The sequence below is a fragment of the Odocoileus virginianus genome, chromosome 14, assembly GCF_023699985.2.
Source record: "Odocoileus virginianus isolate 20LAN1187 ecotype Illinois chromosome 14, Ovbor_1.2, whole genome shotgun sequence".
In the NCBI taxonomy this organism is placed as follows: domain Eukaryota; kingdom Metazoa; phylum Chordata; class Mammalia; order Artiodactyla; family Cervidae; genus Odocoileus; species Odocoileus virginianus.
The window spans coordinates 34146570-34172286 of record NC_069687.1 but is presented as its reverse complement, the minus strand read 5'-3'; the positions used below and the strand labels follow the sequence as shown (position 1 = coordinate 34172286).

Sequence of the window (25717 nt, the reverse complement as noted above, 5' to 3'; positions counted from 1 at the left end):
CTGGGTGTTGAAAATTTTAGCTAATAAACTTACTAAGAGTGTTAACAATCAAAACTTCTAAACCTAAGTAGTCCATATAATAGATTAATAGTTGTGGATTTCGAGCCATTCAGAAAGTGAGCATGTTAGTCACTCAGATGTGTCCAGCTCTTTGTGACCCCATGGATTATAGCCCACCAGGCTCCTCTGTCCGTGTAATTCTCCAAGCAAGAATACTGGAATGGGTTGCCATTTCCTACTCCAGGGGATCTTCCCGGCCCAGGGATTGAACCTGGGACTCCTGCATTTCAGGCAAATTCTTCACCACTGAGCCGCCAGGGAAGTATTAGTAAACACAGGGGCTGTTGCTAATCTGTGGCTCTTTCTTTCCTTGTCCTTCAACAACCAGTTAAAGTTTTAGGGGTGTGGGATGGGGGATAGGTAAGCCAAACTCAAACATCATAACTTTACAATGTTACCCAGCAGTATGCTGGTTTCAGTCACACCGATATAAAATTAGGACATAACATTAATGATTGTAACTTCAGAATTTGGTCACTTGGAGAAAATGACGTTATGTGACAAGTGAATTAGAAAAAAAAAAATCACTGGCAGATAATCATAGAATGTATATTATATTGCAATTCTTAGTCTGAAAAAATTTGCATGCATTAACTCATTTAATCCTTTTACTTTTAAAAAAAAAAAAAAACCCAACGAGAAATAGGTACTGTTACAATTCTCATTTTATAGATGAAGAAAACTGAGTTTCAGAGAGGTTAAGTAACTTGCTACATCACACAGTGTGTAAGTAGTCGAGTCAAACTTTGAACCCAAGTCAGTAATTTCAGAGTTAGGGCTATTCACCCTGATGTTACATTGCCTCCAGGGTCTGGGTTGGCACCTGGGACTTAAATTCCAACTCCAAATCAACCACTTCCATATTTTTAAAGTAAAATCTGGGCATGCGGTTTGAGAATGGGTTAGTGTGTTTTGTGGATTCCCCCCAATCCCTCCCCCACTCCAGCCAAAATTCAAGATGTGAAGTTACTGTGACTAAAAAGGATGTCACTGAAATCCTCTGGTTTCTGTTCTGTCACCAATGCAGTGAGAGAGGTGAACTATATATTTCCAAGGCTTCGCTTGCTTTGTAAAAATAGGAAACTTTCCCAAGTTCCAGATACTCTTTAAAATGTCCTACAGATATTGATTTGTTTTATCTTCCTAACAGCCCTATGACACGGCTTTACTAGTCCCATAATAGAGGAAAGCAAACTGAGGAAATTTTTGTATTGATAATTCTTTTTGCATTTTGTGTTGCTTTAAAGTCTTCTACAGCTATGATTTCAGGAGGCAAAGGCAGAAGTTGTCTTCACCTGTTCCCTCTTCCAGCAACCAGACTCTCCCTGGTTCTCTGGTCTTCCTGCCTGTTACCCCCAGGGATTGCTTGAGGATTTGAGAAAATCATGTGGATTAAAAAAATGGTCAGAGGAGGCAAGGTAGAAAGCAAAATATTCACAGCAACTTGGATATAGGATAATAAGTGAAAGGAGCAAAATCAACCTGGAAAATGCTGCTTTCACTTGTTTTTCTCCTGCTGTCTAGGTTCCTTACCCCCATCTTGCAAGCACATATACATTATAGGTTAGTACAGAGAGAAATTCTTAATGAAAGGACCATTTCTTTTAAAAATCACCATTCACAGAATTCAGCTCAGCGTCAGCCTGAACAATTCCCCAAATATATTAGAACCCCAAGGGTTCTATACAAAGGAAAATGAGACCGTTTCTGGACTTTATAGCCCAAGACAGACCTGAATCTGTGTCTCTGGCCTTACAGTTTCTGGCTGTGAGCCCTTGAATATGCTACTTAACATTTCTAATAAGAGTAGTTTCCTTTCACTGAGCCCAGCCTGAGGGTCAGGGAGGCACTTCACAAACTCCATCTTTAACACACATGACAGTTCTGGCAGATACTGGCTATTATCCCCATTGTATAGATTGTATCACTGAGGCCCTGTGAATCAACGAGGATTCCAACCAAATTCCCATGCTTTTACCATCACATCCTCTTGCAGTTTCAACCTCAGTCCTCTTTCCTATGAAATGGAATTAAATGATGCCATCCTTCAAAAGAATGACATGCGGCAACATAGATAACATGCCTGGTTCTTATTATCATGAAAGAAAGTAACACGGGGGGATATCACAGCGCCTTCACTGCTACATGAGTTAAGAGGAGAAAGCAGTTCTTTCCAACCAGAGAGCATCTCTGGTTTCTTGGTATCTGAGTGGGGCCTTGAAAGAAGAAATATGCTCGGGCATGTGGCAATGATAGGTGAGTGTGGGAAATAAGAAAACCTTCCTAGGTGAATTTTTAAAGTACAGAAATGGAAACTGTCCTGGTTACCTGTTTTTTGTTGTTGTTGTTGTTTTTGTTTTTTCAATTTCCTGAAAGAACTACAAAAGTTCAACTGCCAGCTTTTGAGAGAAAAAAGGAAACCCACCATGAATTTTTCCAGGTTATATAGGATTATAGTCTCAAAGAAGGTGACAGCCCACCCTCTTTCCTAGGTAACACCGTGATTCTAGACAAGAGGGACAAAGAGGAGACTGGAGAAACCAGCTTCTAGAAATGAGAATCTCCAGCCCCTTCTTCATCACCTTTCCAGTGTCCTAGACTCTATATCCCTTGAAAACGAGTGCAGCCGGCCAGCTAGTCTGGTTCCAGCTGAATCATTTACACTAAATACGTATTGATAAGTAGAACAAAACTCATTTTATTGCTTATATATAAAAATGAGTTGGGTTTTCTGCCACATCTCCCTGTGAACAAACAGACAGACTTTAAATATATATAAGAACAAGAACAGGCTCGCAAACCACAGAGATGTCAAATGTGGCTATGCTGTATAAAGCATGCAACCTAAATTTACAGAAGAGCTTGCTTTCATTTTTGAAACGCAGTTTCTCTTTAAGAGCCTCAGCTGTAAAATATGGAAGAAGTCTTTTGTTAGTCACTTTCACATTTTTTTCAAGTTCAACAAAACAGATAAATACCAAGTTCAGAGTAAATCCCACAAGAGAGCTAGAGAAACAGTGAGAGGAAAGAAGGAAAGATAAGTTGTGACCTAACAACAACAAAATATCAAGTCAGTCTAAGACAACCAAAAAAAAAAAAGTCTGTGTATCACAGCCCTCCCCTTTGAAGAAAGTCTCACAACTTATTTTGCCATAGAGGAAGATAAATGTTACAATATCTCGTGAACCAATCAGCGACGCTGAAGGCCTCAAACCAGGAAACCTTTAAAGTGTAGTATTTTAAATTGTGCAAGTGAGACTTCAGGTTCTCAGTGAGTGTTTCTTCCCTGTGCTTGCAGGATGGAAAAGCAGATGTGAAGTCCCTCATGGCGAAGTTTAACAACGGGGGCAACCCCACGGAGGAGGTCTCAGTCAACAGCCGGCCCTTCAAGGTCCCGGGACAAAACTCCCCTTCAGGAGTCCAGGCCAAAAAGAACTTGTTCAACAACCAAGGAAATGCAAGCCCTCCTGCAGGACTGAGCAACGTGCCCAAATTTGGATCCCCCAAGCCACCTGTGGGGGTGAAACCTTCTCCTGAGGAAAAGCCTGACAAAGAGCCCAAGCCCCCATTTCTAAAGCCAACGGGAGTGAGTCCCAGGTTTGGACCGCAGGCTAACTCGGCCACCAGAGACCCCGAGGTGAAAGCAGGATTTCTGAAACCTGTAGGCCCCAAGCCCATCAACTTACCAAAAGAAGACGCCAAACCTGCATTTCCCTGGCCTCCTGGGACTAAACCTTCACTTCCCAGTGTAAACCAAGACCATGACTTAAAACCAGGCCCCAAGCCGGGGTCAATGCCTCCAGCCCTGGAGAGTGAACCAAAACAAGTCTTGTCAAAGTTGGCTGGGGCAAAAGGCAAATTTCTGTCAGCCTCACAAGATCTGGACCCCAAGCCCCTCTTCCCCAAGCCTGTCTTTGGTCAAAAGCTACCCCTGAACACAGAGGATGCCCAGGAAAACGAGAGCCCCACCAAGACTGTGGCTCCACAGAGAGGGCCCCTGGCCCCCCCAGCAGCCAAGGCCAAGCCTGGCCCTTTGAAACCAGCCAGGGAAGAGCCAGAGAATAAAGAACATGGGGGTGAGACGTCAGTGTCTCCTTTTCCAGGAGTTGTTCTGAAACCTGCTGCAAACAGAGTGGCCCCCGGAGGCCTCCCCAAAAATACTGAAGAGAAAAGAGAAGATAGGAAGATGGACGCTGCTAAGAATGTCTTCCTGAGCAAAATTACTCAGGAAGAGTCGGCCTCTGGGGCTCCTCCTGCCAAGTTCTCGAAGACCCCTTCAAAGCTGACATCGACAGGGCCCTGGAGCCAAAGTCAAGACAAGGAAAAGGGGGACAAAAATTCAGCGACCCCCAAGCAGAAACCCCTGCCTTCCTTGTTTACCCTGGGACCCCCTCCACCAAAACCCAACAGGCCACCCCACGTTGACCTGTCGAAATTCCGAAAAGCCACATCTGGAAACTGTGAGTTCTCTCCTTTGTTATTTCATGTGTTCTGCTTCCCATCAGAGGGTGTTCTAGCTTCTGGGTAAAAATTTGTAACAAGGAATGATTTCATCACCAGTACTCCTGTGTGTATGATGACTTTTCCTTGGCAGGTTTCTTTCTTTCTTTTTTTTTTTTCTGGCGTGGGACGTCTGAGGGAGTTGAAATCCTTGTTCTATTCTGTGAGGAAGTGCTTTGAGGGGGCTGCTTTGGGGTCTTGGGGAGGAATACATCCATTTGATTACTAGGTAGTCTTGCTTAATGATGACCATTTCCTTTACTTCCTTTGTTGGGTTTCATTTCTGTTGAATTAAGAATGAGCTGTGTTCCCTCTAGTACATTAGACAAAGGCATTAGAAGGTGAGCAAACCTCCGAGTCAAGTGATGGAGCCCAGGGGACATTTGACTCTCACGGCTGCAGGGTGCTCCTGGCATCCAGCGAGTAGAGGCCAGAGACGCTGCTAAACACCCCACAGTACGCAGGAGAGCTCCTCCCAAGCAAGAATTATCCAGGCCCGAGTGTCAACAGTGCAGAGGTTGAGAAGCCTTGTGACAAATGATTTTAATCCACAAATTTATCATGTGTCTCGTAAGTCCAGTATTCAAATAAGAGATGCCCAGGACTTGTGAAATGGCACTTACTGTTTTATATTTTAGCTGCTGTTTTTCAGTCAGCATAAAGTTTTCTGAACATTCCTGATTGCTAAAGTAGTACTTTAGGATAATAAGCCAGGCAGAGGGACACATTATTTTCCTTCTGGGTAAATAGTTTAATTTTCTATCAGAGATGTTACCACCCTGCCATGGCATACAATAAAAGTTGATCCCTAGTGACTTGGTAAAGCTTGGTAACCCTCCAAGTGATGCAAGAAGCTCACTTGTGCTTGAAATGATTAAGACTTTAGGCAAATAATGTGCAATTGTTGTTTATCATGAGAAAAGGAAAAGGATGGTTACAAGTGACCACACCACTACTAGATATATCTTTTTTTACTTACAAGAGTGTGATCTATTTAAAGCAATTCTGAGTATAAAGGTAGTTTGTTTTATTTTGGTCCTGTAGAAACATTTTGCAATATGTCATTTCCCTGAGATCAATATTCTCTATGTCAAACCACAGATTAGTAATCAAATGCCCCATTAATCACTCACATAGAAACAAGTTTGGAATGACCCCACGATCATCTGTTTTCTAGAAAGAGTCAGTCTTGTTCCACTTATGTCCTCATATATCATCCATCATGTGCTAGTTCTAATACTGATCCATAACTCAGAAATGTTTGTTTTGCTTTTTTTTTTTAATCTTATAAAGGACCCTTTCTAATTCCCTATCTTAATTTTTCTGTGCCTCAGGTAAAAATGAGCGATCATAACCACCATTTTATGTCTCTGACTTCATGCCAAAGAAACTGTCCTGATGCAAAATAGAAATCTTTGAGAGGTTTCTTCTATGTCCTCCATCTTTATTTCCAGTGCACTACCTGGTTTGAATGGTGGTACTCGATGTCTGCTGTTGTGCTATTGAAATGCCCATGAAGCTCTCTTTTGGCTCTGTAGTCCCAGCAAGGTCAGCCTGGAGCTGATTTTCAGTGAAATACAGCTCCAAGAGACTCAAGCAAAATTGCTTAGGAAGCCAAGTTGATCCTTGCCCTCTTTCTCCTTCTCCTTGCAACCCTGTCCCTATCCGATGTGCCTCCCCACTGCTCAAGTGTCCCATGACACAGTTAGATTCTAAGTCTTCTCATCAATGTACCCCAGCTCTACCCTCTGATCCCTTGATACTTATTATGCTTCAAACTGTTCCCTCTTCATCCACCTCTTCCAGAAATCAAAACTCAATCTTTTTTTTTGGTGGGAGGTGGGATTCTGAATTTTGTTAAAAAATATTTTATGTTGGAGTGCAGTCGATTAGCAATGTTGTGATAGTTTCAGGCAAATGGCAAAGGGACTCAGCCACACATATATGTGTATCCAAACTCCCCTCCCATCCAGGCTGCCCCATAACATTGAGCAGAGTTCCCTATCCTAATACAGTAGATCCTTATTGGTTATCTATTTTAAGTATAGCAGTGTATATATACATGTCAGTCCCAAACTCCCTAGCTGATTTTTCCCCCATCTTTTCCCCAAGGTAACCAAAAATTCAAAACTCAGTCTTCTTAATCTGAACTGACATCAAGTTGTTGTCAGTATAAAGCAATCCAGTTCATAACTAATTCTGAGTAACACCCCTTTACAGCATTCATGATTTTAAAAATGCATTTAATTTTTAACTGATTTTTTAAGTAGAAATTATATCTGGCTCAAAAACAACAACTATAAAATGAAATACAGTGAAAAGTACTTTTAGTCAGTCTCCACCATTTGCTGGGTCTCCACAGAAACGACTCCTCTTAATTGCTATATCTGTCCAAAATTTCTTTATGCTTACCCAAGCAAATATAAATATAGATATTAATCTTTTTGCCTTTTACTGAAGAAATAAAATACAGTATGCATTGCTTTGATCTTCTGATTATATTTTTAAAATAAAAATACAATTCCTGTCTATCTTTCCACATTTTAATAAGAGGTTACTGTTGAGCTGCATGATATTCAGGTAAATGGATGACTTGCCTAATTGATGTAACAGTTTGTATTGTTTCCAAACTTTTGCTCCTCAAAACAGTGCTGCAGAAAACAACTTTGTATATGTGTCACAAAAATGAACACTTATTTCCTGAACACAGAGACTCTCTTCATAGTCAGGTTTGCTGACTCCTAATCCCACCACTGCTATTGTTCCAAAACCATACTAAGTAGTTTAGCATTCTGTTTAGGAAGGTTAAAAGAATACCAGAATTTGATAGTGTATCATAGTATTCAAATTAATTGAAACCTCATCTAACTCTGTAGGTTTTCAAAACTCTAAAACATTTTTCCTAGCCTTCTACCTGATTCCTTCCTTTCCAGGTTCACATTTAATTCCTTAAACCTCTTTTCCAAATCTGCCTTCCATCTTGTATCATCTTTGTCCAATATATCAGCCAGTAAGGGGACTTCCCTGGTGGTCCAGTGGTTAAGACTATGCTTTCCAATGCAGGGGGACACGGATTTAATCCCTGTTTGGGAAGCTAAATCCCATATGCTTCATGGCCAAAAAGTCAAATCATAAAGCAGAAGCAATATTGTAACAAACTCAATAAAAACTTTAAAAATGTCCCTCATCAAAAAAAAAACCTTAAAAATAAAAAGAATGCTTATCATTGATTTAGGCTTTGTTACATGTTAGATACATGTTACCCCTGTTTATTCCTCCTAAGAAACCAATGGAAATGGGAATTCTAGTGGAAACTAAAGCTCAGAGGTTTAGGGGACTTGCCCAAATCCACAATGTGACTAGGCAGGGAAATTGGTCCTGGGCATTGGGCATAGTCCTCCCATCTCTCTGATTTCGAGCCTGTGACTCCCTCATCACCTTCCCTGCTACTTTCCCTCTCTCGAAACATAATTATTATGAAATAATAAATCAAGCATAAATGAAACCCACAGAATCTTCATCCTTCTCCCTTTCTCTGTCCTTTGGTTGAAAATTGTCATTTTTTTGTTTTGCTATAAATACCACCATAAATACTATAAATACCAGAAATAAGATCCATGTCCTCTGTCTACAGAGGACATTCTGTTTAACATTATCTATTTGGAGCACAGAAATAATATATTCTTGTTAGTTGTTTAAATTTGTCTTCCCACCAAAGTCTAATAGGAATTCAGTATTCATACTCTCTATAGCTTAGCAATTACTTTTAACAAACTGTGTAACCCATCCCAATAGAATTATCCTCAATTGAATGATGCTTCGATACAAAATAAATATTATATCTATACAAAATGGCCCATAATGTAGATCTATTCTGTTACTTACTTGTAACCACAGCTTGAATATAACCTGTTACTTTTCTGAGCATGGAATGAATAGCTTTTCTTTTCTCCAGAATCACTGAAGGTACAAAAGCCTAAACTTAAAAAAAAAAAATCCAAATATCAAAATGTTCTCTGAACTAACCTTTTCTCTGGTTCCTTTTGATTCCTGAGCAGTAGTGAAAGGCCTTCCTCCCAGACACCAATGTGTGTGCCTCACAGCAAAGTGTGAGTTGCTAAGGACCCCTAGCCTGACTGTAGGTGTGCATGTAGGAGTTGATAAAACCTACCGGGAAACATTCAATCCAACCCTTTTTCTGGTCTTGTTTTTAAAGCTAGAGAGAAACTAAAACTCATCTTTCCACATGTTAGCTTCAAGAATGATCAGCTCAGGGACTTTCCTGGTGGTCCAGTGGCTAAGACTCCATTCTCCCAGTGCTGGGGGGCCAAGTTCGATCCCTGGTTGGGGATCTAGACCCCACACGCCACAACTGAGAGTTTAAATGCTACAACTAAAAGATTCTGCAACAAAAATCAAAGATCCCTCATGTGACAACTAAGACCCAGTGCAGTCAAATAAATAAATATTAAAAAAAGAGAGAAAATGATTAGCTCATCATCTTGATAACTGAAGGGTTAAGGCCAGGGTGCCAGTGGGCAATAGCAAAGAGCTAATGATGTGGCTGACCCATTCCCTCTCTGTTTGTATCACTCTAACTAATCCATCCTGCACCAACTTGGAACCAAAAGGTGCTTGGGTTATTTTCATCAGCAACTCGCTTGTTCCTAGGAGGGGCAAGATTTCCCATCATAGGCTCTGAAACTCTCATGTCTCTTCTCTTTCTCTCTCCTTTTACATGTATTCTCTTAAAATCACCTTATTAGATTGTATATTTGAAAAATGTTTGATGTCGGTGTGTGTTGATCCTAACTACTGCATGAAAAAGGGATTCAATGCTGAAGCACATTTAAGAAGTGTGAGGCTGAGTGGATCCTTTACAGCAGGATTTCTACAAGCATTACTACACTGGTTTGTGCTTGAAATCTAAGAATAAGGTAATTAAAAACATCCCAGGACAATTTCTCTGAAACATTTCACAGATTGAGTTATTTCAGAACACTGAAAAAGCTGAATCAAATACTATGATCTTCTCATTCTTGGTCTTTCCTCTCCAAGGTCTAAACCTCTTTCGTTCTTCTAAAATAAATCAGCTCCTCAGTCTAATCCCTGTTCTCTTGAATAACCTATGCCCTGCTGTATTATATTCCAACAGCATGCTTTCTGTGTTTTTATCCAATATTTTTATCACTATTATAAACAATTTTCATGATCTTTGTTTTTATATCCTGGCATATACTTTTGCTTTAGAGAAATCTGAAACCACCCTGAACTCCCCTCTTTGAAAATGACTTGCTTTTCTGTCTGGATTCCCAAAGGAATTTCTGTCTTTACTAAGGTTTAAAACTTAGCCAAGATGTATCTGTGTCAGTCATTCTATCACCAGTATTTTCTGAGATGATATTCCTCTTAGTTCTGAGGGATTTTCTAGTCCATGTACATGGAGGGGTCACCACTTCTTTTGATCTGATTAATGGATGACAAATGCTTCTACTCACTTTAATCCAGTGTGATAAATGTTTCTTCCCCTCAGAGCTGTGATTTGAGTTCTGAGTATTGCTTTTAATCAGCTCACCTGCAAAGTGAAGGTGAGATGTGCTGGTCTTGAGGGCAGTCCTTGCTGGGGACGTGAATGCTGTTCCACTTTCGGACATCTTGTTTAGAGAGTGTGCACAGGTGAGGCCAACCATGGCAACCCATCCCCCGCTCTGTCTCTGGGAAAATCCAGTTGTGGTATTTAGGGCTTTCATACTATAGATTTTGCCTTGACCTTCCCCAGGCTATTCATTCACCCCGAGTCCACTTCTCCAACCTGGTGTGTATTAGGGAGCATCCACAGATTTCCCTAGAATAACTGTCTCCCCCACCACCACCACCACGCCATCCTGCTCTGAGCCCACATAACAAGTGGGAAGCCTCACTTGCCTCCTATGGCACCAGACTCTCTGTTTCTTCCCTTAGTCACTAATTTTTGAAGTTTATTCAATGAAGTTATTTTCCTTTTCTTGTGTGGTGGCTACAACTGAGTTTGGGAGAATATTTATCTTGCCTTATTTCATTTTTCCTATTTTATTTGGTAATTAGAAGAGAGACATCCTGTAAGTCCCTCCCTCATTGTTCAATACCAACTGAGTATTTCAGCTATAATCCGGGAGTCAGCAGTATTTCCAAAGGGACCTTGTGAAGTTCACCCCTTGGCAAGACAGGCACCTAGACGGCAGAAAGGAAACTCATGTGACTTCGAGTGCCCACGGAGAGCTTTGTCGTGGACCCTCTGGACTGGGCTCACTGGCGTGGACAGTTGTATGGCCACTCCCTCCTGCCGCCCCAAGTCTCCTATTCTGAGGAGTCTTCAGGACACAATCAAGAAGGGGTGACGGGGCTGCCCGATGGGGGCTTCCCCTCAGACAGTTGATAGCGTCTGACCTCCACCGACTACAAAACCCTGAGAGCGGTCATATTTTAAGCCTTTAACATCCAATCAGTTCACACTTAGACTAAGACAGGAATTAGATACTGGCTAGGAAGATGAGCCAGGGAAAGGAAAGGCCCACCGGGCTGACTCCTGGGGAAGGCAGAGTCCCCCCCTCCAGGGTCACTGTCACCAGTAAAAGTCCCCTCAGAATCTTGAAGGTCCTGTTTTCTTGCTGGGGCACCAAAATTCATTCTTAATGGCTCAGGCACCAGCTAGTCTTTTAATATTAATTTTGACACAATTATCCATTTTTATCCTTTAACTCACAGGAAAAAGTTTCCTTTCAGTGATAGTCACCATGCTTATAAGATGGACTGTTGCTTTTCCCTGTTATGAGAAGAGAAATTTCGGTAAAACCCAGTTTGGAGCAACATGCCATGACTTACCCTGATATAATAACTCTTCCTGTGACCAAGGGGAAGGAATTGGCACATTTTAAAGCCACTTACAAAGCAAAATATGGAAATATTGCCCAATCAACTGGCATTATATTAGCATTCACGTAATATATGTGCTAGATCAGAAAAGCTATGGCCACTTATAACATAAATGAATTTATTGTTTTATAATGACTGACTGGCTCAATTACTCTTAAAGTATGAAATGCATACAAGATGATTTAATATATAACAAATTTGGTCAACAGTATTTAATTCTTTAAATAAGCACGCAAAGCTGTTAAGAGAGTAAATCCTAAGAGTTCTCATCACAAGAAAAAACTATTTTTCTATTTCTTTAATTTTTATCTATATTCCATGATGGATGTTCATTAAACCTATTTTGGTAATCTTTTCATGCTGTATATGTCTAATTATTTTGTTGGACTCCTTAAACCTACACAGTACTGTATGTCAATTATATTTCAATAAAACAGACAAAAGTTAGACATGCAACCCATAGAGATAAAAACAATAAAATGAAATTGCAGTTTACTTGAGGACAGAAGGGGATAAAAAAGAAAGTCACAGCTAAGAGTCAAATACAAATATATATGAGTCTCATAATCAAATACCTGCAAGCTTTTCTTTAATTTCAATTGTGCTTGCACTTTAAAAAGTTTTTAAGAACCTTAGATAGGAAGATAGGGACAAACATACATTCAGTCCAGTTACTGGACAAGAGATCTCTTGCTTCATATAATCTGCTAAAATAATTTCCAATCCAAGCCAAAGAAAACCCTTTTTATTTTTTTCAAAGAATTGGAATTTCATGATATTCATCTGCCATTGATGGCTTCTTTTTTAACTTCCAATAATAGCTATTTTTGAATATGATGAGTTTGAATGCAAAAAAATACCTCTTTGTGCATGTGTTTTAGTCTCAAAACAAAATGAATTAACTTTGATAACACAAGAATAGCTCCAATTATTAGAAGAGCAAAATATGCCTCAGAAGCAGAAATCCAGCTACTTGATTTTGTAAAAAATACCTGAAAATATTTTATCCTTTTATTAATAGAGTAAGCAAAATCGACTGAGCGACTGAAGTGAACTGAAGCACAGTCATGATGGTTTGGCGTGGCTCTAAAGCCCAGAGAACCATCTAGAGCAATAGATTGTTTTTCCAACATATGAGAAACAACGAAGAGAAAAAAAAGTCCATACACAGGAGAATCCAGTTGCTATATTAACTAGTAAATACGTAGACAAGAAACCTATTTCTCTTCCATTTAAATTGCCACTAAAGAAAAAAGATTATACTTCATGTTGTCTGGCAAAGCACAGGTAGAAAAAAACACCCAGAGATACTATCAAGAAAAAGTAACCGAAGATGAGACATCTGTTGTAGAAAAAAACAATCTGTATAAAAACCCATGTGAGGTTTTTCTTTCCCCAAAGTAAGAACTTGCATTGTAGAATCAGCTGTTTGCATTTGTTAACAGAAGTCTGCATCTCTCTGCAGCTGAGCTCCTGAAGACCACAACAGCTCTTTTGGCCAGCGTGCTCCCAGCAACCGGGCAGGTGTTTCTCCAGGGGCCACAGTGGGTCTGTTGAGGTAGAAAGGGGCACAGGGAAGTTCTTGCCACATAATACCCACCACTCTCTTTTCTTGGTTTTCTTTTCTTAGAGCAATAAGATAGTTCATCTGATTTTCCAAAGCAACCCCTGTGGTGATCGGGTTCCTGCAGCCAGGCAGATAAAAATCTGTCCCCACAAAACGGCAAGGCAGATAAATATCACAGAGATCCAAGGAGTGTTTCAGTGTTTGTTCTCCTCATCTAGAATGAAAGTTGTTCAACTGTTGTTAGGTGGGGAAAGAAGCTTCTAGGCATTACTCTAGTAATGCCCAAAAGAGTCCCTTTCAGTGGTTTGTTTTTAAATCCTACAATAGTTCCTATTTCTCTTCCAAATTGTCACCTTAAACAAGTTGAGATACATAACATGTTCTCAGTTATCGAGGGTCTAGTCTACAACTTTTCCCTGTTCTCCAGTCTTTAGCTTCTGGTTCATCTAGATGGGATAAGAAGGCCACACACACACACACACACACACACCCCACAACATAGCCTTGACTGGCTCCTCAGCCATTTTCTTTCAAAAGCTGTTTTATATGGAAGGAATTTTAAGCAAGTCTATAGAATACAGTTCAGTCATTCATGTTACTCTCAGTTAAAGAGGATTTTGTAAACCAGATATGAACAGTTTGACAAGCAGGAAATCTCACACTTTAAGAAGCTGTCTTTGATTCCTCTGAAGACTTGAGTTCTCAGGCCTCAAGAGGAGGAGTTAGTCATGCTCTGGCTGAGTGGCATGCAAGATTTCTAGATCACTATCTTCTGCTCGATCTCTATCTACCACTTAGGAACGCCTGCTTTCTCCACTGACTCTGAGTGATTGTCTAATGGACCCTCGCTTTGAGTGATCATAGTTTCTTAGGCAGTACAGCCTGCTATTACAAAAATATCATCAACTGGTGACTTTGCAACAACAGACATTTGTTGCTCACAATTCTGGAGGATGGAAAGTCCAAGATCAAAGCACCAACAGATTCAGTGTCTGGTGAGAGCCCACTTCCTGGTTCATAGGTGGCTGTTTTCTCTCTGTGTCCTTACATGGCAGAAGGAGCTAGAAAACACTCTTGGGTCTCTTTCTTAAAGGTATTAGTCCCATTCACGAGGGCTTCACTCTCTTAACCTAATTACCTCCCAAAGTTTCCAATACCATCACAATAGGGATTAGGTTTCATGTAAATTTTGGAGGAATACAAACATTCTTCTGCCACTCAAATTTGCAAATGAGAGCCCACTGCTCCCCCAGCCATCAGCTTCCCTCCTATTTTCTTGCTTTGTTCTTCATTCTCATCTTCTGAGCTATGTTTCCTCTGTAAAAATCTTATTCTTTTCCATCCCTCTCCACCATCACCACAAATCTCTTTATTTTGGGGACAGTGAAGCCTGGGGAGTAAAACCTGCAGAAAAGCTGAGGTTTATGGAGGCACGAGGCTCAAAGAGGTGGCTGAATTCTAAACTACTAAGAAAGTATGGCTAAATACATGCGTCAACATGATTTTGAAATGGAAAAGCTAAAGTAGGAAATAAAAAAAGTTGCTAACATGCTCCTGAAAAATCTGGATAAAGTTCATTCCAAATGCCAGCCTAGGTTTCATGGACAAATTTAATGGTCCCCACAGAAGATAAATGAATAACCATGTGACCTGAATTCTCAAGGTCATTTCTTGCTTTAAGCTCCTGAGTCTAACTGGGATCATTTAGCAACTGGCCGCCCTGACCCTGTTCCATACTGCAACACCCAAACAAGACCTGGCTCTTTCCTTTAATTTTCACTGTGAATCACTCACTGAAGGCAAGAGTGTGCGTGACAGACTTCAGTAAAGGTGTGTGGAGACAGAAGTTAACATTGCTTGAGGCTAGAGGTGTAAGATGGAACTTCGGCAACCATCATTCTTCAAGAGCAGCTGGGCATTTTGCAACTCAACCTTCTGTCCCCACCAGAGTGACTCACCTTCTTTCTTTTCCTCACTTCTTTGACTCCTCTTTCTCAATGGCAAAGAAAAATGAGAACACTCTTTCCATTTTCTTATTCAAGTTGAAAAGTTCAGTTGTCTCTAACCCAAAGTCTGGAACTCAGCTTGGGTCTTCCCTTGCACATAAGCAGGAGTTTCGTATTCAAAGGCCATCTCACCATCTCTTGAGAGTGGAAGGAGTTTGCAGGGAGGGATGGCCAGGGGTGGGGAGAGCGGAAATGGTTTTATTTTATATTGCAGTTGATACCCATTTTATTACTAGATTTAAAAAATTGATGATGAATAGAATATATCCAGGAGAGTTTGGTTGGTCCTGAGAGAAGTACAGGAAGTGAATTGGTCCAAATTGGTATTATAGTCAGTCAGGTTGTTTTATTCTTTTGTTTACTTTCAGTGTCTAATAACCAGGGATTCTCTAAAAATTTAGAGTGCTAGAGAGTGGTTTCTTCTATGAGATCTGGGATTTGCAAGTTTTCAGACTTTTGCCTGAATTAAAATATTACAAAGACAGCCATGGAAACCAACGTCCCTTACATGCCTTCCAGATCATTGTGACACTAAATGGGTCCTAAAGAAAAAGATGACCAAAATGGGTAGGCATTCTGATCAACAGTGGATATGTCATTTATTCAGAAGAAGCGAAGAGAACATCAAAGTTGGGTCTTAGTCCTTCAAAGTTTCTCAAACTTTAAATTGCTTAGGAATGCCCCTGAAGCTTCTAGTTCAGGAAGCCTGAGATGGAACCCAAGAATCGGAATAGTTGTCAACATTACCAAGTAGTTCTGTTACAAGTTGTTTCTGGACTACAGTTAAGGTTTACTGCTGTTTATGAGAACTGTTCCAGTAGGGGAGGGGTAAGGGGAATAACGGAAGAGGAAGGATTTCTAAACCAGAGGTATTTTCCTGGGAACGAAAGAAATACTGAAACAATGAGATAGGATATTAAAAGTTAGTGATTATATCAAAACATGGAAATGACTGAGTGATCTGTTTAAGTAAACAAATAGTATCCAAGTGTTGATCTTAAAAATTTGCTTAGTTAGGGAAAGTGAGAAGGTGCTATTCAAATATCTACCATCTAGGTGGCTGGTACTGGAGTTTTGAAAGTCTTTTGCTGTATCAGGCATTAACCTGTGATGCTGGATGACAGAGGTATCCAGGGGTGACCAGGGGGGTTTTGGAACCCTCAGGAGCTTCAACTAGTTAGGCTGTTTTAAAGGCTGGTGGTTAAATCACACACACCAGCTGGCAGGTACACCCCGGCTGCCGGCCAGCCTGGAGGAGTGCAGTGCGCCCCCACAGAACACCCGTCATCAAGGACTCTTGCCACTTGCTCCCTCTCTCTCCTTTCTTCCTTTCTTCTGTTCTCAATTCTCTTCTCTTTCCACTTCTTTCCTTCCCTCTGCCCTGCAGTGGCCATCAGGTTAGTTCAGCAGTGTGTTTCACGTGGCACTTATAGCTACTATTCAACAAATTAAAAAACAATATTTAGCACTACTGGTGGTGTGTGTATGTGTGTGTGTGTTCTAGTCATACTGACTCTTTGTGAGCAGTAGTCTTCTGTCCATGGGATTCTCCAGGCAAGAATACTGGAGTGGGTTACCATTCCCTACTCTGGGGATCTTCCTGATCCAAGGATCAAACCCGCATCTCTTGCATCTCCTGCCTTGGCAGGCCTGGGGTTTTTCTGTTGTTTTTTTTTAATCACTGCATCACCTGGGAAGCCCCATTGGTGGTACTCAAGACAGAGGAAAAAATGTAAGTGCTCAGATAAAGAGACTTTGGAAACCTGAATAAGTGTGTATCACTGTAAGAACTACCACTATATTGTTGGCGGCCAGAATTACAGGGGAGCCTACAGTCCTGCCAAAGGTGGCCACACTTGTTTCCTTGGGAGATATCCATGCTTGGAGATTGTGGGTCCCCTCCACTAAAACTGACCAGGTGGGCCAAGGAATGAGCAGAGTTAAAAGCACTGGGTGTTTCTATGCGCTGAATCTGATTAGTGACCAAGTGCAACTGTGCTGGCCTGGTTACCCGTCCTTGTGCGTGCTATGTATGCTGAGTCACTTCAGTCATCCCTCACAACTTTGTGGGACCCAATGGACTGTAGCCTGCCAGGCTCCTCTGTCCATGGGATTCTCCAGGCGAGAATACTGGAGTGGGTTGCCATGCCTTCCTCCAGGGAATGTTCCTGACCCAGGGATCGAACCCGTGTCTCTATGTCTTCCACACTGGTAGGCGGATTCTTTACTGCTAGCACCACCTGGGAAGCCCAGTTACTCACCTTATCTGTTAATAAATAATTCATTGCTTGGTAACAATGTTCATCTTTTTCTCTGCCAATGTTTAATATGTTAATTTGCTAACCTTCAAAATAAGCCTATGTTCACATAGTACTTAGAATTTTAGCCAATGCAAAAGAAAACTAAACGTTTGTCCTAAAATAAATGATGTCTTTCCTCTGTAATGCTGTTTTAGTTGATGTTCAAAGCCATGCAAGTTTGGAGCAAAGTTGTCTCAAGTTTTCACGTTGCAGACAGATTCCTGCTCATCTAAGCCTAATGAGAGAAGGAAAGGGTAGATATGGTATGAAAAAAAAGAAACACACACAGATTTTTTTCAATCTTGTCACTGTATTTTTGTAAGCTGGAAACTTTCTTTTTTAATCTCACTGTTGAAGTTGGTATGTGAGCTTGCAGAAAACTCTGTGAACACTTTGTGATCTGTGAGAAAGTGAGATGTATTCTAAAGACAGTAGTGCTTTTTTGGTTTTGAAAAATGCAAGCGTTTACACAATTGTTTTTCATCACGGAGAATTCAGAGCAGATGATCTGTTGCTCGAGACTCAGGGTCTAGTACAAGCTCCACTAATTACTGTGACCCTAAGGAGAGTTCTTAGCTTCTCAAGCCTCCAGTTTTTTCATCTGTTAATGGAGATAAGAAATCAATTTTGTGTCATGGGATTGTTGTGAGGATTTGATGAAAAGGTATAAAATATACTATTAAAGTTCCTGGTGTATTCTGAAGATTCAGATCATTAGCAGCAATTTAATTGCATTTATTAAAGGAGAAATGAAGATAATATTCAAATAAAGACCTCATTGAAAAATAGATGAGTAATAGATGGCAGCCATCAGCAGTCACCTCAGGTATCAACCAGTACTAATAAGAACATCACCCAATTGTTGCAGAGTTTAAATCACTTTTTATTTTGTTTTAATGCAACATGCAAGATTTTCATTATCACAGTTTTAACTTGGTTCTCTTTGAGATGCAGTTATCATCCTGCATCCAACTATTGCTGTCTTCTTAGGTGTGAGTCCTACTATTTGTTCATTACAGAGTCCTCCTTTTTTGGCATTGGCTTTTCTTGTGCGCAGGTCAGTAGTGGAGATTTAGTTAGACTGCTGTTTCTGGTTGTGCAGCGGGCTCTGGGGGAAGACAGAGTTCAGTGGAGTGGGAGTAGCTGAGTGCTGGGGACAGGGCCTTGACGGCTTTTCACCAGGGCACCCCTTTCCTCCTGGGTATTGCGCCTCTGGAGCTCTGCTCAGCTTCTCCCATCCAAGGACTCCGTCATTGTTCCCATGATTTCCGGTCACACTTATACCGCTGCATTCCCTCCAGGTGCTCCCCCAGAGACCCTTCTTGCCCCCAGCAATCTCTGTCTTTTGAGCGTAGAGCTCTCTGAGCGGGGTCCCACTCTTTCATAGCCCTCTCTCTTGTAGTCCATTTGAGCTCTGTTTCTTCTTTAAGTAGATCTCTTCTTCAAATCTGTTTTTAGGGATTCCTTATGGCTTTTAGGGATTCCTCATGGCTGGTCCATTGTGGATTTACTTTCTTGCTTTACAGTATGTTTTCATCAGTTTTTTCATCTGATGTTTTTCATCTTTGTTTTCATCAGTAATCTTGTCCATCATTTCTAGAGATTTGAGGTAAGCAGAGTTGCTAGGCTGTGTAACCCACCAGCCACTTGACTAGGAACGTTTAATCATATATCTAAGGGGAAAACATTAGTAAGCCATTTAACTGTCATAAAGCATTAAGATCAGAAAAAGTGCTTAACGGGCTGTCTTAAAAGAATCATCTAAAATTTGAATTTACACAGTGTAGAAAATAATGAAAAATTCAACCATCCTCATGTGTTGATAATATGTATGTGTCAGAGCTTGTACCTGCTAATAATAAATGACAACTATCTTAAAGAAGATAATTGTTTACATGGGCTTTTCATTTCTTGAATTATGTTACAAGAAAAACAATGTTTACATATAATAAGTACTCTTCCCTATTTATAAGGACTTATAAGATCTAAAGAAAGAGCTTTGAGAAATATATCTGAGTGCCTTAAAGGGACACATAATTCTTTATTTGGCATCGTAAAAATTACATAGCCTCCAAAAATGGATTTTTACTTAGATTCCAGACTTAAGGTATAAATGCTAACAGTATATAATCTGGAATTAAGGTTAATTAAAGCTGGGTCAAAATTGTTTTTACTTGTAGTGTTTTCCATTTACTTGGGGGAAAATCATGTAAATTAAAGTCAAAAGATGTCCATGGGATATAGATTAATTAATCTTTGATAAGTAAAATCGACACAATTTCTGTAAGATTTTATAGGTGTATAGATCAGAATAGGTTGTGCATCATCTCTCACTTTTATTTTGGTGGGGGATTTTAAAAAATTTCTATGAGAGTATATAGCTGATTTACAATGTTGTGTTAGTTCCAGGAATACAGCAAAATGAATCAGCTATATATACATGTACATATATCTACTGTTTTTTAGATTCTTTTCCCATATAGGACATTACAGAGTATTGAGTAAAATTCCCTGTGTTATACATTAGGTCTTTTCTAGTTATCTATTTTGTATATAGTAGTTTGCATATGTTAATTCCAATCTCCCAGTTTATCCCTGCTTGCCTTTCCCCCCAGTCTGCTACTTTTAAATGAGCACTGATTCAAAACATATATTCAGCAGGAATCTCTCTATAGCACTATTAAACAAATTTAGGGGCACAGGATGAACTGTCTAAAAATATATGCATTTACTAAAGAGTTTTTTTCCCTAAGTTACAGCAGTGAACTGATGGGAATTACTTCAGCATCTTGATTCAACAAAGAATATTTAAGTAAAAGCCCAGTTTGCAATAGCAGTAGCATATTTGTTAGTATTCTCTGCAAATATGAAAATACTCTTTTCATAGTCTTCAAATGGACTAATCACCCAATGGAAAAACTTTTTGGAAATTTCCTTGGCATTTTTTGTGTTCTGTGAGTGAAGAGAAAAAAGAGAGAGCTGAATTAACTATACTATCTAATAGTTTATTTTCATATTCAAATTCACCAAAATAACCCATTTAACTTTTGTTTTCAAATTTTTACCATTTGGTAATTTAAAATAATTTAAACAGGTAACCACATCACTGATTTAATTAGGATAAGTATACCTCCCTGTAGAAGAAAGCCCACCAAACTTTCTTTTGGTTAAAATGCTTGAATTGTTTATTTTAACTTATTGTTATTCTATTTCACTTACAACATTGCAAAATGTTTTAGACTTCATTGATCAATTTGTTAAATTATAATTCACCTCAAAACTTTGGCAGCTATCTGCCTTAGATAGTTTTATGAATAATATAATCACATTTTCTCATATGGTCACAAAATTAGCCTAGCAGATCGGTTTATAATGCATTACTGTTTTCTCTAATAATTGAAAATTAGGTTTTCTTCTAAGTTGCTAAGTGGCAGACTGGGTCTTCCATTAGAAGTAAATTTTCACCTTCTCAGAATAGCTCACCTGACAACTTTTACAAAATTTTCTTTTTACCCATCACTTCTTAAGGTGTGGCCTGTTGGCCATCTACATCAGAACAGGTTTAGACACTTTGCTCCTGCTGCTAAGTCGCTTCAGTCGTGTCCGACTCTGTGTGACCCCATAGACGGCAGCCCACCAGGCTCCCCCGTCCCTGGGATCCTCCAGGCAAGAACACTGGAGTGGGTTGCCATTTCCTTCTCCAATGCATGAAAGTGAAAAGTGAAAGTAAAGTCGCTCAGTCGTGTCTGACTCTTAGAGACCCCATGGGCTGCAGCCTACCAGGCTCCTCCATCCATGGGATTTTCCAGGCAAGAGCACTGGAGTGGGGTTGCCAACTCAAAATCACTGCTTCCTCACAATTCTACCACCACCATAGCCACCTTTCTGAATCAGAACTTCTGGCTTTGAGGCCAAGTTATCTCCATTTTTAATGACTGCCCAGGAAATGCTTATGCACAGTGACAATAGACAAAACTTAAATCAGCCCTTCTTTTTTGTTTTGTTTTTTCTCTCTTTAAAAAAAAAAAATCAGCCCTTTTTTAACTGGCAAATGCCTTTTTTGGTGTTATAAAGTAAACAATGGCTTGTTTTGAGCAGTGTTAGAAACTCATTTTCCTTAAGTAAGTCCCAGATAGAGTAGAGATGGAAAGGTAGAGACATCAAAGAAAAGGACAACTGGTAAGCCAGGCAGTTGGCCTGAACCGTCATTCCACACAACCTTGTCATAGTTGCTGGGCTGGCCGGAAGTGCTACTAGAGCTGGCATTTGTCAGTTAGCTTGTGTAGAATCAGAGAAAACTTCTGGACAACATTTATTCTCCCATCCTGCTAGGAGTTTCAGCCAATCTTCCTAAAAGAGTCAAGTGCTCTTAGGATAGGCCCAAACAGGTAAATGCATAGACTATGCTTGATTTTGGTGGTGGCAAAAGACACCTTCGATACAACAACTTTTCTTCATGGACTAGAGTTTGAGAGTACCTAAAAGGAGAGACAGTTGCAAAGAGGAGACACAGGGACCTTTGAAGATGAACTTTGTGAACTCAGTTTTGCTTAAAACTAGGCCTGCCTGCACTTGTTTCCTTTTGCCTAAGAAGACAATTCTGTTCTGAGTGACTTTTGAGGATAATGAAAATTTCCTGAAGCACCCAGAGATTAATAACAACTACAAACATAAAAGAAACAATAGCACTAAATACATCAAACCAAGATGCCAACTACTGTAGAGAACTGCTGTGAAGAAAGCCTTCTCTTACTCATTTTTCTGCCTCCAGCTGGGTACTTTATTTTATTAAATATTTCACATCACCCACATGCTACATACTCTGACCTTCAAAGATCTTAAATTATGGCTCCTTGTTTTCATCATGATTTAGGTCTGTGATGACAGAGAAGGCAATGGCACCCCACTCCAGTATTCTTGCCTGGAAAATCCCATGGACGGAGGAGCCTGGTAGGCTACAGTCCATGGCGTCGCTGAGAATTGGACACGACTGAGCGACTTCACTTTCATTTTTCACTTTCATGCATTGGAGAAGGAAATGGCAACCCACTCCAGTGTTCTTTCCTGGAGAATCCCAGCGGGGGAGCCTTGTGGGCTGCCGTCTATGGGGTCGTACAGAGTAGGACACGACTAAAGCGACTTAGCAGTAGCAGGTCTGTGATAAACAAGTTAGTGAGGGATATCATGGTGCTCAAATAGGTCACTTTTCCCACATTGTTCCTGCATAGGTCACACTAACCTAGTTAAAATGATGTATGTGACCTGAATCTCTTTGAAAGCCTTCTGTTTAATTAAACTTGTTTTAAACAGAGATAGGCCTTAGGCCTAAATAAAAGCATCTATTTTTATTGCTTAGAGGCACCTGCGTGGTGCCTCTGGGAGCTTCCTCAAATTTTAGTGAAACCAAATGGCTATGGCAGATAATATTTAACCACACACACACACACACACACACACACACACACACATTAATAGCATCTGTACAGGCCGCCTGCTCTCCATTCACACTAGCATTGCTTAATGGACAATAAGAAGGTAAGTGAGAAAGACCTGTTATATAGCACTGGATCTATACTCAGTATTTTATAATTTCCTATAAGGGAAAAGAGGGCTTCCCAGATGGCACTAGTGGTAAAGAACACTCCTGCCAATGCAAGAGAAGTAAGAGATGTGGGTTCAATCCCTGGTCCTGGAAGATCCCCTGGAGAAGGGAGCAGCAACGGACTCCAGCATTCCTGCCCGAAGAATCCCATAGACAGAGGAGCCTGGTGGACTACAGTCCATAGAGTCACAAAGAGTCCGACAACTAAAGCAAATCAACATGCGTGCATGCATAAGGGGAAAGAATCTGAAAAAGATGTCTATATATATGTATATATATATATATATCTTATATGTATATATAGATATGTATGACTGAATTGCTGTGCTGAACTCCTGAAACTAAAGCATTGTAAATATTCAACCTTTTAAAAAAGGAGAAAAAGTGGTTTAAATGGTAAAGTTTATGTTATATGCATTTTACCACAATAAATAAAACTTCAAGTGTTAAAAAAATAAATTAAAAAAAAGATTTCTGACACATGCTTCTAAGTGTGTAAAACAGCTAGTAACTAAATATTAAGTTTTTGGCTACTCCTTTTAAAAAACAAAATACCTTTTAAAAGGCAAAAAAATCAAAGAAACATTTTTAATGAGTGAATGATGCTGTTTAAAAATATTTTGATCAAAAAAAAGGAATGCAAAAAAAAAAAAAGAGGGTAAATGAAATTGCAATGGAGAGAAAGGAATAAGAGCAGTGAAAGAGGGGACTAGGGAGGTAGGCAGGGGTCCGACTTTACATTTATAGACCATGTGAAGGACTTGGGACTTTTGTCTAAATATGAGTGTGACCTGGCTAGATTTGATGTTTGGGAAGGGTGGTTCTAGAAGCAATATAAAGAAGTAAGAGATCATTGCATTAATCCAGGCAGGAGCTTCGACTGAAAAGGTGGCAATAGACGTGGAAAAAGAGAGTGGATTGGAGAGACGTATAGACTAGAAAAAGATGGGTTAGCTATGTGAGAAGACAGTGATCTTTCTACTGAACACCTTCAATCAGGAGAGTCCTTGAGCCCTCACAAAGGCAGATAGTTACGAGGGTCTGGTGCTCATAGCAGTTTCAGTTCTCTCTCTACAATGTTGATGGTTCAATATGACTCTTGGGGCCCAGTGCTCTTCTGAGTGTTTACAGTTCTGCTTGTCTGACATGCTGTTATCTAGATCTGTGCTGTCCAAGACAGTAGCCATTAGCCACAGGGAGCGATTTAACTTGAAATTAACCAAATAAATCTAAAATTCAGTTATTTAGTTGCAATCATCACATTTTAAATGTTAAGTAGCCATCTGTGGCTAGTGGCTATAGTATAAGACAGCACAGATTTTAAAATTTTCATCATCCCAGAACATTCTGCCGAACATGCTGATCTAATGGTGCCTTAGTTACATCTCCAAAACTGAATTAATAACACCAACAATATCACACCAATTACATGTTACATGGTGCTAGTTATTTCTGTACCTGAACTCTTATGTACTGTGACTTCTATGAAAGCAAGTACCATACCTTTCATCCTCAAGTGCCCTCACACTCAGCCAAAGGCTGAGTATTATGTGCTTGGCAAGCACTGATTGAATGAATGAGTAACTGAGCGAGATAATATCTAAAATTCTGTTCCAAAAACATGTAGAAAAAAATCACTTATGTAATCTCTTATACTGGTGAGACAACTACTGAAATCTGGAAACAGAGAATAATATAATCTGGCTTATAAGACAGCTTCAGTAAGAGGGTTTATTCCCCATAGTCAGAACATAATCAGAGGAAAGGCAGGAGTGATAGAAAGGAGACGGTGTCCTCCCGAGTTGCCTTCTGTCTCTACTACACTCAGCTTTAATGAGACCAGCGTTCAGTGGGTAGCACCCACTACCATCTACCACTTCACGGAGGCAGTAACAGCAATAGCATCTGATGTATAGCATCTGTGTTTCGATCCCTCAAGGGCCAGAATACCTGGCCAGATAACCGTGATGTTGTTGAGCCTCTGGCCACATAGTCTTTCTGGGACTGGTCACTATAGGAACTTTCCCAAGAGTCTTAGTCAACAGCCAGCCTGTATTTGTTCATCAGTGTTTCTGCAAGGGATTGCCTTGTCACACAGAAGGCTGGGAGAGTCAGAATAGAAATGAAGCATCAGAGAAGGGCCCAGGAGGCGTGATGAGGCACATGAAACGGAACAGACAAAAGAGGCAAAGTTTGAGTAGACGCGTACTCGTCCTCCTTTATCCCAGTGGCATGCAAGGTCAAACATGATTTTTCTGTTTAAGCACAAAGAAGAAGGAAATTGTAAGTGAGGGATAATTATTTTGGACATGGTGAATCACTGGGGAATGGGGCATCTCTGATGGCTCAGCAGTAAAGAATCCACCTGCCAATGTTGGAGATGCGGGTTCAATCCCTTAGTCTGGAAGATCCCCTAGAGTAAGAAATGGCAACCCACTCCAGTATTCTTGCCTGGAGAATCCCATGGACAGAGGAGACTGGCAGGCCACAGTCCATGGGGTCGCAAGAGAGTCAGAGAGGACTTAGCAACTAGACAACAATAACAATAGTTGTGGACAGCCACACAGAGTTCTTTAGTACCAAGCATGTGCTAGGTGCTGTGTGGGACCCTAGGGACCTGCCAGAGAGGTAACAAATGCCGCACTGTCCTCCTGACACGAGTCTTGTGCTAGGAGCCATGGACAAGTCAGTGGGCACATATACCATCCCTGATAAACGCTAAGGAGAGGAGAGCACAGGCTCCTGGGTACTGTGAGTCGTGACATTCTTG

General features: G+C 40.3%; 1 protein-coding gene across 3 annotated transcripts in view; it reads left to right on the top strand.

Annotated features, from left to right (window-relative positions):
• Window positions 1-25717, top strand: part of FYB1 (FYN binding protein 1) — a 170085-nt gene that overhangs the window by 73368 nt on the left and 71000 nt on the right. For all 3 annotated transcript variants that reach the window (XM_070476614.1, XM_070476612.1, XM_070476613.1), the window contains exon 2: window positions 3359-4520. In XM_070476614.1, the coding sequence (XP_070332715.1) occupies window positions 3359-4520 (1162 nt within the window). The remainder of the gene's footprint in view (window positions 1-3358; window positions 4521-25717) is intronic.